We start from the raw sequence: 15,847 nt of genomic DNA, 5'->3' as shown, positions 1-15,847 counted from the left end.
ACAGCTACCAAAGAATACCATATGTTTATTTAATATCTGTTCCTGAATAGAATATTATTTCACATTATAAAGGTAATTAGAAATATTTAGAAAACACATAAAAGCCATATGTGTTTTCTGGAGGGAAGGAAAGAGGGAAAGAAGAGAATGCCCCAGGGGGGTCACATGAAACAGGGAAGATCATGTCCTTAGACCACGTCTCAGTCAGCAGATGTCCTTCAGGTGAAATCTTAGGTGACTTGAAGGCTTGGCTCTGAAATGGTTAAACCAGAGGCTTGTGTGCATCCTGTCACAATTTTATTTTGAGCAGCCTGTTTGCCCGAGTGCCTCCCACTCTTTCCCTTCCCTAGAAATTGCAGCTCTGTTCTATGTCCACAACAAAAATGTTTGTCTTTTCCAAAGCTTGAGGCACTAACCAAGGCCTGCAAATTTCTTTGTGTAATAACACAATAATCAAATCACATTAAGTCAGTGTCAGTAATACATGTGTTTTCAATTTTAAAGCTCATAAGTGATTTATTAGTCACCTCCTAATATTCCATTTGTATGTTTAGTGAGAGAAACAGGAATGTTACATGCATAGAATCACTTCCAAAGTCTGTTATGAAGCTGTGTCTCTGATTGTTCCATAGTTATTTTACAAGTTTCCTTTCAGTATTTCTCACTGTGACATTCCTGTTCAATGATATAGATTCTAATCTTCAACTTTTAAATCTTCATCCGTTTTAAAACACTTGGATTTATGAGTTATATTGACATTTCCTTTTATTGTTCTTATTTTACTAACTATAATTTTTTAAAGGAAAGGAATCTGAGTATTAATCCTTGACACTACCCCTGGGAAATAGGGTCCTATGCTGAACTCTCACATGTCACCTACTCTTTGTCTGCTCCTGTAAAGAGTAGAATATAAGGAACTCTAGAACATCAGCTTCAAGGTCAGATAAACCTGGATCTCAGTCCCCGTTCTGCTACTTATCAGTTGTGTGACCTTGGATACATTACTAAACCTTGCCAAATCCATGGCTTCATCTGTAAAATATATCTATTACTATCAACTTCACAATACCCACTTTTATGAAAATGAATGGAGTGACAAATGTCCACTACCTAGTAGATGCTCAGTATTTCCTAGTACCGTCACTCCTAGCCCCAAGCCCCGTTCTTGCCATGGATAGAATAAATGGACTAGGAGGCCAGTTGCATTTGTTCTAGATGAAGTACATCAGTTACATCTTTGGAAACAGTTCGGGTACCTATGCAGATGGACACTGCAGTAGTCATCTAAAACAATTCTTTCTTCCTTCTGATCTAGCTCCTTGTGAATAAAGCTTTCCATGGCCTGAATTAATGGTATAAGTCTTAATGGAAGCTCGTTCCTTAAGAGCTTGTTCCACCAAGAGTTATAGATGTGATTACACCTAAGGTGCCACTTTAAGCAATAGAGAGCCATGGATCATAAGAGACAAATATCAATGTACAGATAAATATCTCAAGTTCCCTACTGAACTAGGGTGGATATTTACATATGAAGACTATACTCCAACCACTTCTAATGCCCACTTGATTCAATCCATTAAATCAAAGGATTCACTCAGGTGAAATATAATTCAAGTAACATTTTTAACCTATGAAGAAAAAGGAATTCACTTAAAATCCACTTACTTTTCAAAGAACAAAATATAAAGGATCCTTTGCTGGTCATTTTTCAAGATGCATGTTCCTATCCGGGCCTCTACCAATGGATAAACTTAGCACTCATCTGCCATCCTTCTCAAGATGCACTTATAATCATTGCGGAAAATCCAGCAAATTCAGAAAAGAACTAGAAGTTCAAGTTCTTCTACACAGGGGATTAGCCCTGTTATCTGTTGTGTTAGATGAATGAATCTCCCCTGTTATGGATAATTCATTCAGTTCTATAATCCCATGGTGGTGCCCACTGGGAGCAAGGTTATGTGCTGCTGTAAGACAGGAAAAATAAAAATCTTATACCTCAATCAAGAATCACCTCATGCCTTCATTCCTTCATTCAATAAACACCATCTTAGCCAGGCCCCATGCTATATAAGACATGACCATACCCTGACAGGGCTTCTAATAGCATGCACAGCATCTGCTGCATAGTCAGAGAGCTAGGAATGCCAGTTACTACCATACCAACTGCAGTGCATTAGGAGGACTCCCAGAAGGATCTGAAGGCACCTGACTGGGGGGTGAAATACCTGAGGTGGGCTATTGAAGGGTGGATGGCATTTCAATGGGTGAAGATCATACTCTATGGGAAAGGAATGTAGAATTGGTATGGAAGTAGAAAACCAGGGAGACCTGCAACGGGGCGGGGAGGGGGGGGGAACAGCAAGAACAGAGACCTATTTATCTGCAAGGGGACTGGCGGGAGATAAAAATGGAAAAGTAAGTTGGCATCACATTTAAAGAGCCATGAATACCAGGATAAATAATATGAACTTAACTAAGTAGACACTGGGGAGCCATTGAAAAATTTGGAGAAGAGGGCTGGCTGACACGGTTGGGCTTGTGCTTAAGGCATAAATCTGCCCGTGGTAGGTGAGGTAGATTGGTGGGGACAACAGGAGGCGATCAGAGGGTTTGTCCGAAATCCTGGGACAGGAGAGCGAAGAACTCGAAGGCCAAGTGAAAGCAGAAGAGCAGATGCACATTATAACACACATCTGGAATTTTTGTAGTGAAATGGAACAGTTCAAACACATCTCTCCAGATAAAACACCACACTTAGTTTAAATACATGCTGAGAACTAGGGAGTTAATGCAGCAGTTTTTAACCTCTGGAGACTTAGAATCAACTGCCATTTGGTCACCTCAGTTTGCTCACCACAAACCATTGCCCTCAAAACTCAGGATTTGCTAAACATTTCAAACTCTAAGAAGCAGAGGGTTCAATAAAACCGCATTGTGCCTGGCGCGTACTTCTTTAGGACTGAGGAAACTTGATCGGCTTCTTACTAATTCATTTAAATTTCATTCAAACTGGGATTTTGAAAAACCTCTCTATTGCCCAGAGTCTTAAGAGCTTATTTTTAAGGTCTTCTCCCCTCCTTACAAAAAGGAAATAAGAGTTTTCCAACCATCCCTGAACCCTGGAAGTTAGAGATTCACAGCCCTTGGGTTGGAATGGATTCTACAGTAGGCAAAGCAACAGGCTCAAAACAGCACATTTTGCCAAACACCAGTGTGTTGTGTGGCTGAGGACAAGCATCTGACCCTCATGAGTACTCTCCGAGCACATTTCCTAGCGCTGAGGCAGCAGGTGTGGGGACCCGGAAGTGGGGAAGGAGTTCATTCTATTCTGTGACTCCTATCAGCCACGCTCCTCAGTCCTCTTCACTGTCAACAACATAAAAGAGAAATGGCAATTGAAAAAAATAAACACGTTAAAAAGTAGAGCTAGAGAAACAGTTTACCCTGTCTTGAAGAAGACTTCTCCTCCTCCGCCTCCTCCTCCCACTCCGTGGCAGTGTTGAAACAAAGCTCTTCTTCTGGTGACAGCCATCAAGAAGTCGTGAGTATCTGTCATACACAGAACAGCTAATGACATGGGGCTTCGATACACCTCTATTCAAGACCTGATTTTAGAGAACTTAAAATAACTTTCTAGCTGCTTTTAACGCAAATTGATTTCCCAGCTTCAAGTTACATTTTAAGGTGATGGTGTACTTTGAGTTTCTTTTCTTTTCCTTTCTTTCTTTCCTTCCCCCCCCCCCCAGTGTTTTGTTATTGTTGTTGTTGAGGTTATATGTATTTTTATTAGCTTTTTGGTATCACAACTTTCCTATGAAAGACTAAGCCTAGAGAAGGCCCTAGATGTTAAGGAATTTAATTTGTATTTTATCTCAATCAATTATCTCAATGTTAAAAAAGAAGAAGATAGTAGGAAGGGAAAAATGAAGCGGGGGGAATCGGAGGGGGAGACGAACCATGAGAGACGATGGACTCTGGGAAACAAACTGAGGGTTCTAGAGGGGAGGGGGGTGGGGGGATGGGTTAGCCTGGCGATGGGTATTAAGGAGGGCACGTACTGCATGGAGCACTGGGTGTTATACGCAAACAATGAATCATGGAATGCTACATCAAAAACTAATGATGTAATGTATGGTGATTAACATAACATAATTAAAAAAAAAAATACGTCCCTCCATGTGAGCACAGACATGTGAGGTTACAAGCCAGATAATACCCTGGGTTGTCATCAGCTCCTACCCACCATTCTTTGAGTGCTGAGAATATATACAGGAAGAAATAAACAACTGTGGCCATTTATGACCACAGACGATGTTTGAAAGACTGGGATAGAAATAGTAATGTATTTTACAAGGCTTTTTGGCAGCTGGTTCTTTTTATGAGTAAATGCAGACTTTAATGTCTAGAGATGCTAAACTCTGAAAGGTGGAATTTGAGTGCTGAAGTCATGACGGCCAAGTCTAAATTGTGAAATTTGCTAAAAGCACATGAAAATGAATCGAAGCCTTTAATACGTTGAAAGGAGCACTAGTCTTATGCAGAGGCTGGTATCTTTAGCACCTCGTCAAGAAGACTACAAGTCCACATTGTACATTTTAGAAATCTGCCAATACCATTTTTTATATGCAACATCTTTAATTTATTTTCACTTTTTAAAGTAGTTAAATTGTATCTACAGGGCAACTGCATCTTAGAATAAGTTGCTTCACTCTTAAAATCCTGTGTTTTTTCAAGAAAATTGCCATCCCGGACAACTCCCCTGTTTCCAACTTTGCAGGGACTGAACTAGTAGAATTGTAGGAAGGAAGAAAGAGCTGTGCTATAAATCTGCCATTTGTGCTCAGGACACCTAAAATCAAATGAATTCACTTTTTCTCATCTTTTTAAGAGCTACACACTTAAAACTAGAATTTCAACCTGATTTCTCCAACACTTCTTGAACTTGGAACTGGAGCACAGACACAAGAAAGTTTTTAAGTGTGTCATCATCATGTGTTTACCATCAATGACTTGCAAGATATTGTGGAAATTCAAAGAAAACTAGCAGGAATCTGGCCTCCAAGCCCTTACAGCCTAATTAGAACATCCGACGTGTAAATAAGAGTGAATTTGCAATCATACAGGGCACAGTTGGGTGTTGGAAGTGGGAGTCGATCACAGCAAGGAGTGGTGGTAGAAGGATCTGGGCCCTGGAACTCCATTGAAGGGTTTAAGAAAAGGATTTCAAAACTAACATAAGTTTTAGCATCTTGCACTTTATAAATTGGCTTATTATTTAAGAATGGCATTTGATGATGATATTTCTGTAAGCGGAGATTATTTATTCAAATTAAATCCACAAATTTTGCATGGAGTTTCCATTATGTGCAGGGCTATGCACTCAACACAAAGGATTACTGTTGTGTGCCAGTCTCAGCCTTTCAGTAGCTAATGTCGCGGCTGGACCAACACTCGAGGCTCTTACTATGATTGCAAGACACCCTACAGCCACAACCATCAAGAAACTGAAAAAATAAAGGTTTATTACTTACGGGCCCTGGAATTTACACAGCGCTACTGGGGCCACCCAGCCAAGTCATGGGGAGAGAGGGAGAGAGTGAGCATGGCTGGGGTTCTTTTATTGGGGTGGGGCGGGGGTGGGGACCTAGGGTTTTGCAGACTCACTCTTTATTGGTGAATTTAAAACATAAGAATGGGAATTTAAAGCCCAGGATGAGAAAAAACAAATGGCCCACAGGGTTGTGTACCGAAATCAACCAAGATCTCTAAAACAAAGGAGCCTTAGTGGGAGGGAGGTGACCTGGCTCTTTATTTAGTCCTGAGGCTGGCAATGCGTTTATTTGGAATAGCCTTCTTTGAAGTGGATGCCCCTTTGAAGTAAGTGGATGCCCTGCCCGGAAAGCAAAGGTTAAGTCAGGCACTTGCATTACCAAAACAAAACAAAATTTAAAAAGCTATTAGGGCTTCCACTACGATTACAAAGTTTGGACGATTTCTGACCTTGGAGGGTAGTAAATTATTTATAACAATAACTCTAGAGTACAAAACATGTTAAAAATCCTATAAAAGAAGAATAAACAAAGCATATGAATAGCCACTACCTGCAAAGAATTTCATTATAATTATATATTATAGGTATTGCAATGAGTACAATAATTATCAGAGTAGCGCATGTATTAGTAACACATTATTTAAAAGATTCAGATGGATTTGGGGCACCTGGGTGGCTCAGTCAGTTAAGCGTCTGACTTTAGCTCAGGTCATGATCCTGGGGTCCTGGGATCGAGCCCCACATCGGGCTCCCTGCTCGGAGGGGAGTCTGTCCCTCTCCCCCAGCTCATGCTCTCTCTGTCTCTCTCCCTTAAATAAAGAAATAAAATCTTTTAAAAATTAAAAAGATTCAGGTGGATTAATGCTTTGAAAGTATTGATAAGGTTTATGGAGTTGGGTCTCCATGTTTGCTTGAGGCGAGTTCTGCTCACTTAAATATAAAGGCATTCTTTGTTCTTAGTATCACCTGCGCTACTTCTGCACCAATTACTAGCCATTCAAATTCAGGAGACAGTTGCTGCAGACCTTGCTGGAACAACCAGGTATAGAGTTGACAGAAACAGCCTCATCATACTAGGTAGGCTTATAGATTTTTTTTTTTCCTAGATATTTATTCTGGGTTTAAGGTTTCTCCTCGTACCAAAATTTATCAGCCCCTATAAAGAGAATATGCCATAAAGAAGGTACTCAAAATGAAAATAATTTTTATTAACGTTTTTTGTATTTAAGCCAACCCCAACTTGTGAAATTTAAGAATTGCCATATCAGCAGTGCCAATATAAACTTCATAACCCTAAATTAGTGTCTAAATAGTGCAGAAATGTGTTAATATGTACATATTTGTGAAATTTAAAAAAGAACAAGTGAGCAGAAAATGAATTTCACAGTCCGGGTCAATGCACACATAGATTAGGCAATGAAACTATTCTGGAACACCATTTTATAACTGTTGCAAATGAAAATTCGGGGACCAAAAGCCCATAAACAACAAATCCAAACAAAAAGTACCATTAGGATAACTGAATACCTTTAAATAATGACTTTTTAATTATAAAAAGATATTAGATAAACAGCATTTCATTATTAGGCACATTGGTAAGACTCTAAATTTTCACAAGCTGAATTTAGCTAACTATCTGTAAAATGTAGCTTAGCTAATCATTTAAATTTCTTTTTTTTCCATTTTTTAATTTTTTTTATTAACATATAGTGTGTTATTTGTTTCAGGGGTACAGGTCCGTGATTCGTCAGTCTTACAAAATTCACAGTGCTCACCATAAATTTCTCTCCAGATAGGCATATCCCTATACCCCTAATTATCAAAGTAAAGACACCGGTTACTCACTGAGAGCCCTTTTGGAAACACATGTATCCAATCTTATTCAATAATTGTATAACACATTTCAACATGTCAAAAAACAGTTCCTAGGACTAGCATACAGCATGGCCATTTATTCATGAATTGTTCCTTATGCAGATTTTTTTTTCTCCCAACTGTACCTTCAGCTTATATCCTAGTTTGTCATTATCTCACAAATGACAGTTGATAAATGAGTTATTAATATTGTTTTAAATAAATTTATTTTTTTGCACTATTGAATGTTCCTCCCCTTTAGAGTGCTAGCTTGAGGCTTTTTTCATTTAGCTTTATGTATGTCTTCAAATGAGAAAATTAACCCTACTGTTTTCAAAAACGGCTATCCAACATCAATTCTGAAATATTTTCTTGTCAATTAAAGACTAACCCAGATAGAAGTGCTAAATGGCATAGTCATGGCTTGCCTCGGTATTTTAGAAAATACTGGCCACCTGCTTGGCAGATATGGGCCTGCCCATCGCAGTAAGGTTGAAATTGCACAAATAAAGAATATACCTCAGAATAACCAATTTGTTCCAAAACTTGGAAAATCCTCACCATGAATAATATTATATGCTACCTTTTTTTAACCTACAGACTACCATAAAAAATGAACCATGAGAAGGTTTTATTATCCAGATTTATTTTCATTTTGAATATGTTTGACATTACCTGAGCTTGTACACCAAAGATGCAAGACAGAATGGGAACTAGGGTGGTGAGACACTTACTTCATACTCCAGATTTGAGACCATGCCAAATAACTCAGTGATCAAGTTACTTCGTATTTTAAAGCAATACTCTTTCAATAAAAATGAAGGCCAAAAATATCAAAAATTTAAATAAAAATCAAAAGAGATCTACATTCTGACATGTTGGTGGATTGTTATCCTGTTTGACCACAGGGCGAAGAAAGTAGGTGGGGAAGAAGGGAATCTTGCTGTTTTCTTCTTTGGTTTAATGGCAAAATGGATCTAAGTTAAAACTCAGTATCTCCAGGGGTGCCTGAGTAGCTCAGTAATTGAAGCTTCCTACTCTTGGTTTCAGCTCAGGTCATGATCTGAGTCATGAGATCAAGCCCTGCCCCGTCCCACCCTGTTGGCCTCTGAGCTGGGTGTGGAGCCTGCTTAAGAGTCTCTCTCTCGGGGTGCCTGAGTGGCTCAGTTGGTTAAGCATCTGCCTTTAGCTTAGGTCATGATCTCAGGGTCCTGGGATCGAGCCCCACATCAGGCTCTCTGCTCAGCGGGGAGTCTGCTTCTCCCTCTCACTCTCTCAAATAAATAAATAAATTCTCAAAAAAAAAGATTCTCTCTCTCCCTCTCCCTCTGCACCCCCAACTGTGTCCCTCAAAAAAAAAGCAAAACCAAAATAAAACAAACAAACAAAAAAACATAATGCCTCCAGCTCAAAGCATCATTAGATTAGCAATATTTTAGGCAATCTGGTAACTTTAATGAATAGAAGACATTATTTCCTATCATCTATATTTATTGTATATAACTTGTCATTTTCTTTTTTTTTTTAAAGATTTTATTTATTTATTTGAGAGAGAGAATGAGAGAGAGAGCATGAGAGGGGTGAGGGTCAGAGGGAGAAGCAGACTCCCTGCTGAGCAGTGAGCCCGATGCGGGACTCGATACTGGGACTCCAGGATCATGACCTGAGCCGAAGGCAGTCGCTTAACCAACTGAGCCACCCAGGTGCCCTATAACTTGTCATTTTCTTACCTATGAATCTATTTGAAGTATTACACCCCTTGGAAAGCTGAATGGAAGTTTACAAAGGAATACAGTTGATACTTGAACAACACGAGTTTGAACTGCATGGGTGCACTAACATGCAGATTTTTTTCTCAATAAATACAGTACAGTATTGTAAATGTATTGTCTCTTCCTTATGATTTTCTCATTATCATTTTCTTTTCTCTAGTTCACTTTATTGTAAGAATACAGTATGTAATACACATAACATACAAAATATGTGCTAATTGACTATGTTATAAATAAGGCTTCTGGTCAACTGTAGGCTATTCTCACATAAGTTTTTGACATGTCCAAAGTTACATGCAGATTTTCAACTGCCCAGCAGGTGTGTACCCCCAGCCCCCACATTATTCAATGGTGAACTATAATCCATAATTTGAATTTGCTATGTTTGTGGCATAGTTCCATCATTAGGCTTACCTTGTTTACTTCTAATTCTGTTATGTTAATACTCTCAGCTACAGGGGCGCCTGGGTGGCTCAGTCGTTAAGTGTCTGCCTTCGGCTCGGGTCATGATCCCAGGGTCCTGGAATCGAGCCCCGCATCCGGCTCCCTGCTCAGCGGGAAGCCTGCTTCTCCCTCACCCACTCCCCCTGCTTGTGTTACTTCTCTCACTGTGTCTCTCTCTGTCAAATAAATAAAATCTTTAAAAAAATACTCTCAGCTACATAGGAGATTTTCTTTTAGTATTTTAGAATGGGAAAATTTTCATAGAAGGTTAAAAAAGGAACTGATCATTGTATGGTTATTTCCTATTAGATTTCTGCACAACACAGGAATAACTCATTTCATTTACTTGACACACTTGATTTCATTCTATGTAATTCTGCATAGAACCATCACCAACATTCCTTTGCTTCCCTATGTAGCAAAACTCCTTGGGTTGTCTATACTGGGTACTGTTGCCTAACATTTCTCTTCTCGTTCTCTCTCTTCTTAAACTCTTTACTATAAAATTTACAGAAAATTTTCAAGGATAGAACATTCACATACCCTTTACCTGGAGGAACCAATTATTATTTTGCCCTGTTTGTCTTTGCTATATATTTTTTTCGTAACCACTTGAGGATTTGTTGTACACATCATGCCCCTTTATCCCTAAATATCTCAGCATGTATTTTCCTTATTTTTAATTTATTTTTTAATTATTTATTTATTTACTTATTTTTTAGAGAGAGAGAAAGGGGTGGGAAGGGGCAGAGGGAGAGGGAGAGAGAGAATCCCAAGCAGGCTCCATGCCCAGCCCAGAGCCCGACTCGGGGCTCGATCTCAGGACCCTGAGATCATGACCTAAGCTGAAACCAAGAGGCCGACGCTTAACTGACTGAGCTACCCAGGCACCCCTCAGCATATATTTTCTAAGAACAGGAGCCTTCTTTTGCAGACCACAGTTCAGTTATCAAATTTCTCATATATATGTCCATATCCAAATTTCACAAATTACCCTAATAAAGCCATTTTTGGAAATTATCTCCTGATCCAAGATCTCATTCAGAGTCATATGAATGCATTTAGAGGACTCTATTTGGCATCCGTTATCCTGAAACAATACCAGAGGCTATCTTTGTCTTTCACGACACTGACATTTTTTAAAGAATGCAGGTTGATTATTTTGTAAAGTATCTTTCAGCTTGGGTTCTTATGATGTTTCCTCTTTCTGGGGGTTGGAGCAAGAATACAACATAGGCAATGTCGTGTCCTCAGTGTATTACATCAGAAGTGTGTAATGTCAGCTTCTCCCATTATTGGGGATGTAAACTTTGATTACTTAGTGAAGATGGTGCCGCCTCTACAGTTGTCCACTAAAAAGCTACACAACTTTTCCTTTCCAATTAATAAATCAGTGGGGAGATACTTTGATACCATAAATTATACTGTTGCTTTTTAAACTTCCACTGAATAGTTTTAGTGTCCATCGATGATTTGGGCCTGAAGCAGTTATCACCATAAAAGTTGCAAAATGGTGGGGCACCTGGGTGTCTCAGTTGGTTAAGTGTCCAACTCTTGATTTCGGCTCAGGTCATGATCTCAGGGTCGTGAGATTGAGCCCCGTGTCGGGCTCCATGCTGGGTGTGGAGCCTGCTTAAGATTCTCTCTCCCCCTCTCCCCCCCCCCCTGCCCCCCCCCCCGCCTCTCTCTCTCTCTCTCTAAAAAAAAAAAAAGTTGCAAAATGGTAATTTTCTAACTCTATTAGTTCCTCTGCATTATGGGTTGACACTCTGCAAGGAAGAGATTTCCCTTCTCATTTATTTACTTACTTGTTTACTTACCATCAGTATGGATTCATGGATTCTTCTCTCAGTCAGTGGTTTATAATCAGCTCTTCCATTATTCATGTTGATGCTCAAAGTTTCCCATATTTGCTCAGAGGAACCCCCTGCAAGTCATCTCCTCTGTCATTTTTGTAATGGTCCCGTCATTTCTCGAGCTCTCCCTTACCTTCCAGAATGACAAGAAGTTGCAGTTCTTGTATTTTGCCTGCCCCGGTCCTAGACTTGGCCATTTCACAGAGGAGGTCTGGTTTCTTTTAGTGAGAAATTGTATTTTAAAAACAAAATCTGGGTTATAGGTGTGTGACTAGGATGTTGTTGCTTCTAGCATAGAATAAAATGTGCTCTATTAAGTGCATAGTTCAGTGAATTTTGACAAATGTATATACCCGTGGTCAATTTTCAGTCTTTGTTGAACTTGATCTGTCATTAACAGCATTCAATACTGAGGATCTCACCTTCCTCCTTGCAGTATTGTCTTCACTACGCTTCTGGGAAATGATGGTTTTTCCCTATCCCCACTGTATACTCCTCAGTCTCCTTTGATTGTCTCTGCTCTTCTCTATACTCTTTCAAAGTTGAAACACTGCAGAACTCAGACTCTGATGCTTTTCTCATCTGTATATATGCCTACTCCCTAGGTAATCTCATCTGACAACTCCCAGATTTGTATCTCTAGCCCAGTCTTCTCCCCCAAGCGCTGGGTTTTATATCCACTTCTTTCCATCTGACATCTGTGCCTGAATTTCCAATAGACAACCAAATTCAACATGTGCAAAGCTGAAATCCACCCCACACCTGGCCCACCTATGGCTTTCCCATCTCAGGTGATGGCAGCTCCATTCTCCTAGTTACTTAGAGCAAAACCTTAGAGGTACCCCAAATATACACCAGATCCCTCCCTCCACTTCTTGTCCCTCCACTGGTCCTCCCATGATCTGAGCAGCCATCATCTCTTGCCTGGGTTATTTCAAGGGCCTCATAGCTGGTCTCACCACATCAAAGCTTTCTCTTACAACTGCTTGCCACATAGAATGACCCTTTTTAACTATATAGTGTGATCATATCACTCTTCTCTCAAAACTTTGCAGTGGCGGGCTGCCTGGGTGGCTCACTCAGCCAGTTAAGCATCTGACTTGGACTCAGGTCATGATCCCAGAGTCCTGGGATCGAGCCCCACATTGGGATTCCCACTCAGGGGAGTCTGCTTTTCCCTCTCCCTCTGCCCCTCCCCCCTAACCCCCGCTCATGCTCTCTCTGTCTCTCTGTCCCTCTCTCAGATAAATAAATAAAATCTTTTTTTTTTTTAATTTGAGAGAGAGAATGAGATAGAGCATGAGGGGGGGGGAGGGTCAGAGGGAGAAGCAGACTCCCTGCTGAGCAGGGAGCCCGATGCGGGACTCGATCCCGGGACTCCAGGATCATGACCTGAGCCGAAGGCAGTCGCCTAACCAACTGAGCCACCCAGGCGTCCCTAAATAAATAAAATCTTATACAAACAAATAAACAAACCTTTGCAGTGGCTCCTTATTTCATTCAGAGTACAGCCCAAGCTGTTACAATGGCCTACAGGACTCTGTATAATTCTCATGCCCTCCTCTGCTCTGAGACCTCATTTCTTACTCCTCCCTCTTCCTCTCCTTTCCATCCACATGGAATTCCTGCGGCTCCTCCCACATGCCAGCATGCCAGGCAGATTCCCACTTCTAGGGGCATTCAAGCTGGTACCTCTGTAAGGAAGGTATTTTCCAGATATCTGCTTGGCCAGCTTCCTCATCTCCTTCACTTGACCAAACTATACCCTCTAATGAGGCCCACCCTGACTATCCAAACACAGAATGCCTGGTCCCTCACTTTCAGCTTTTCTGGCTTTTTCCCATTGTACTTACCACCACCTAACACATTTTTATAAATTACTTATATTTTGTTTATTGGTTATCGCATGTCCCTTTGTGCTGGAACGTAAACTTCATAAGTACAGGGATCTTTGTTCTGCTCACTGGAGGACCTAGAACCAAAGGATCTCACTGAACATCTGTGTTTTAAATAAATGAATGAACCACTTTGTCCTGTACTTTGACTTGATAAATTGATAGAAATGAGTAAGAACCCACTAGTAGAACTGAGTCCACGTATACCATTTTTAATTTGGCTGTGTGCCTAACACCCAACTTCAGTTACACTCCTCTCTCTGGGTGTATGTTCGCCTCTTTCCACACATTAAATCTAGACACTTTAAAAACAGAAAGCATTTCGGTCAGGTGGGATTTCCAGAGAGCAGTGGGTTTTGCCTGCCCTGAATTAAGCCTTTGCATGCATAACACAGCCTAAGTAACAACCTGATTTTGGTCAGTCACTGCCATCAGGGAGGGCCACGTTGCCCACTGTTTCCTCTACTTCTCTATCCACTGTGATTCTGAGTTCCCTAGAGAAGAAGGGGAGATGGGAGGAAGGGTGAAAGAATCCAAAATTTCTTTAGCTATGGACTATACGTTTTCCTAGTAGACTGTTGACTCCAGATTCAAAATGGGTAGCAGATGTCACTTAGGTGGACCTGGAGTGATTCACAGAATTTCAGCTGAGATAAGACATACCTTGACAGGCATTCAAATAATGTGCCTGGGGTATTTCTGGACAATCACTGTGATGTCAACAGTCAAGTTTTGAAAGGCACATGTGACATGAGTATTAAAATATCTCTACTGACAGGAACAGACTTGCCTGGCCACTAGTAAAAAAGAATATACTCCATTAGAAAGTAGACACCCTCTCTGCTTCTTGTCCGGAAAATCTAGGTCACCTTTGTACTGAGATTCTTGATTCCTTTGCCCCTGGTGTTTCTGGGACATTAGGAAACATTTTCCTCATGTCTAAGCTAGTGTATTCTCAGCCCTTTTAATTCAGAGAGTGTAGGATGAGAACCTGGTTTAAATGCTGGAGGTTTGGTTTTAATATCATAGAAAAAAGCATAATTGTTCCTTTCAAATGCATGCAGAAGTATGCGGATTTCACATACTAAGCATACCAGCACCATTAATAAGAAAATGAAGATTTTAATTTATACATTTCACGTCTTCTAAAATTACATTCAGAAATATCTTGACATTTTAATGAATGTAATATATAAGAAAGGTCATTTTTGTTCTAAGACAACTTCAAATGTAGAGTTAAATAGACTGTATTTAAGAAAGCACTGAGAGCATATTTTAAGTTTATCTCCTTTATAATACATTGTGTTTTTTACATCAGGCTCCCTGCTCGTGGGGGAACCTGCTTCTCCCTCTCCCTCTGTCTGCTGCTCCCCCGGCTTGTGCTCTCTCTCTCTCTTCCCCTGTCAAATAAATAAATAAAACCTTAAATATAATACATTGTATTTTTACATAGTGGAGAAAATAGGGCTTTTTAAATATATAACGTCTGTATTTGATTACTTTCCACAGATACAACACACTCAGGGGAAATTGGCACTAAGAAAAAGGTGAAAAGACTGTTAAGCTTTCAAAGATACTTCCATGCGTCGAGGCTGCTTCGTGGAATTATACCGCAAGCCCCTCTCCACCTGCTGGATGAAGACTACCTTGGACAAGCAAGGGTGAGTTAGTCTCCTCTGTCACCTCCCAGGAGGTCAGTGGCCAAGAGCATGTACCTCAGCTGACAGTACCTGGGTTGGGGTCCAACTTCTGCCACTGAGACCCTCTGTGACTCTGGCTAGTTAGTCAACACATCTGGACTTTTCCCTCAAATATGAAATGAAGTTAATAGAAACACCCAGCTCAGAGGGGTGATGCAGAGATTACATGAGGTAAAGCATGCTTACATGTTTTATATATTCATGCCTAGCACATGCTAGCTATTTTCATTTTTACAAATGGACAAAACATATTTGCACAACACTATTTACTAAAGTGAAATTCTGGACTGATTGATTACCAATGAGAGAATAGCTAAAACTTTAAACCCATTGAATTGTCTCATTATAATAGCTATGCTGAAAGTAACCCAGTAATTACCAACTCTTAATTCCACTTCTGTCTACCAATATGGTATGTAGTCCTTTTTATAATTTTATTTTATTTAAATAATTTTCACAAATTTTACAATCCTTTTTGCAATTCATTGATCAAAGGTTGAAATGAACATGTGACAATCCAAAAAAAAAAAAAAAGTTCACAAGTTATCTCTAGCCCAAACTGTCAAAAGAGTTTAAATTTCAGGATAAACTGGCACCATTTAAACAGAAATCAGAAGTAGAGTCTTAGAGTTTACATGCTAAGTAATATTATGCTATCTATGTACTATTAAGAAATTTATACTATTACTGTATAGTATTAGTAACTAAGCAACAAGTAATATCAGAAGAACTAATTCCCAACTTTAGGTTTAAAAAAGGAAAAAAAAAAAAAAAA

General features: G+C 39.8%; 1 protein-coding gene across 1 annotated transcript in view; it reads left to right on the top strand.

Moving 5' to 3' along the window:
• Window positions 1–15,847, top strand: part of PDE7B (phosphodiesterase 7B) — a 208,643-nt gene that overhangs the window by 157,522 nt on the left and 35,274 nt on the right. Inside the window, exon 3 of the mRNA XM_021693378.1 lies at window positions 14,882–15,033. Within this exon, the coding sequence (XP_021549053.1) occupies window positions 14,882–15,033 (152 nt within the window). The remainder of the gene's footprint in view (window positions 1–14,881; window positions 15,034–15,847) is intronic.

Source organism: Neomonachus schauinslandi, chromosome 8 (genome assembly GCF_002201575.2).
Source record: "Neomonachus schauinslandi chromosome 8, ASM220157v2, whole genome shotgun sequence".
Classification (NCBI taxonomy): Eukaryota; Metazoa; Chordata; class Mammalia; order Carnivora; family Phocidae; genus Neomonachus; species Neomonachus schauinslandi.
Note: the sequence above shows the minus strand (reverse complement) of the source record. Positions and strands in the feature narration are given on the sequence as shown.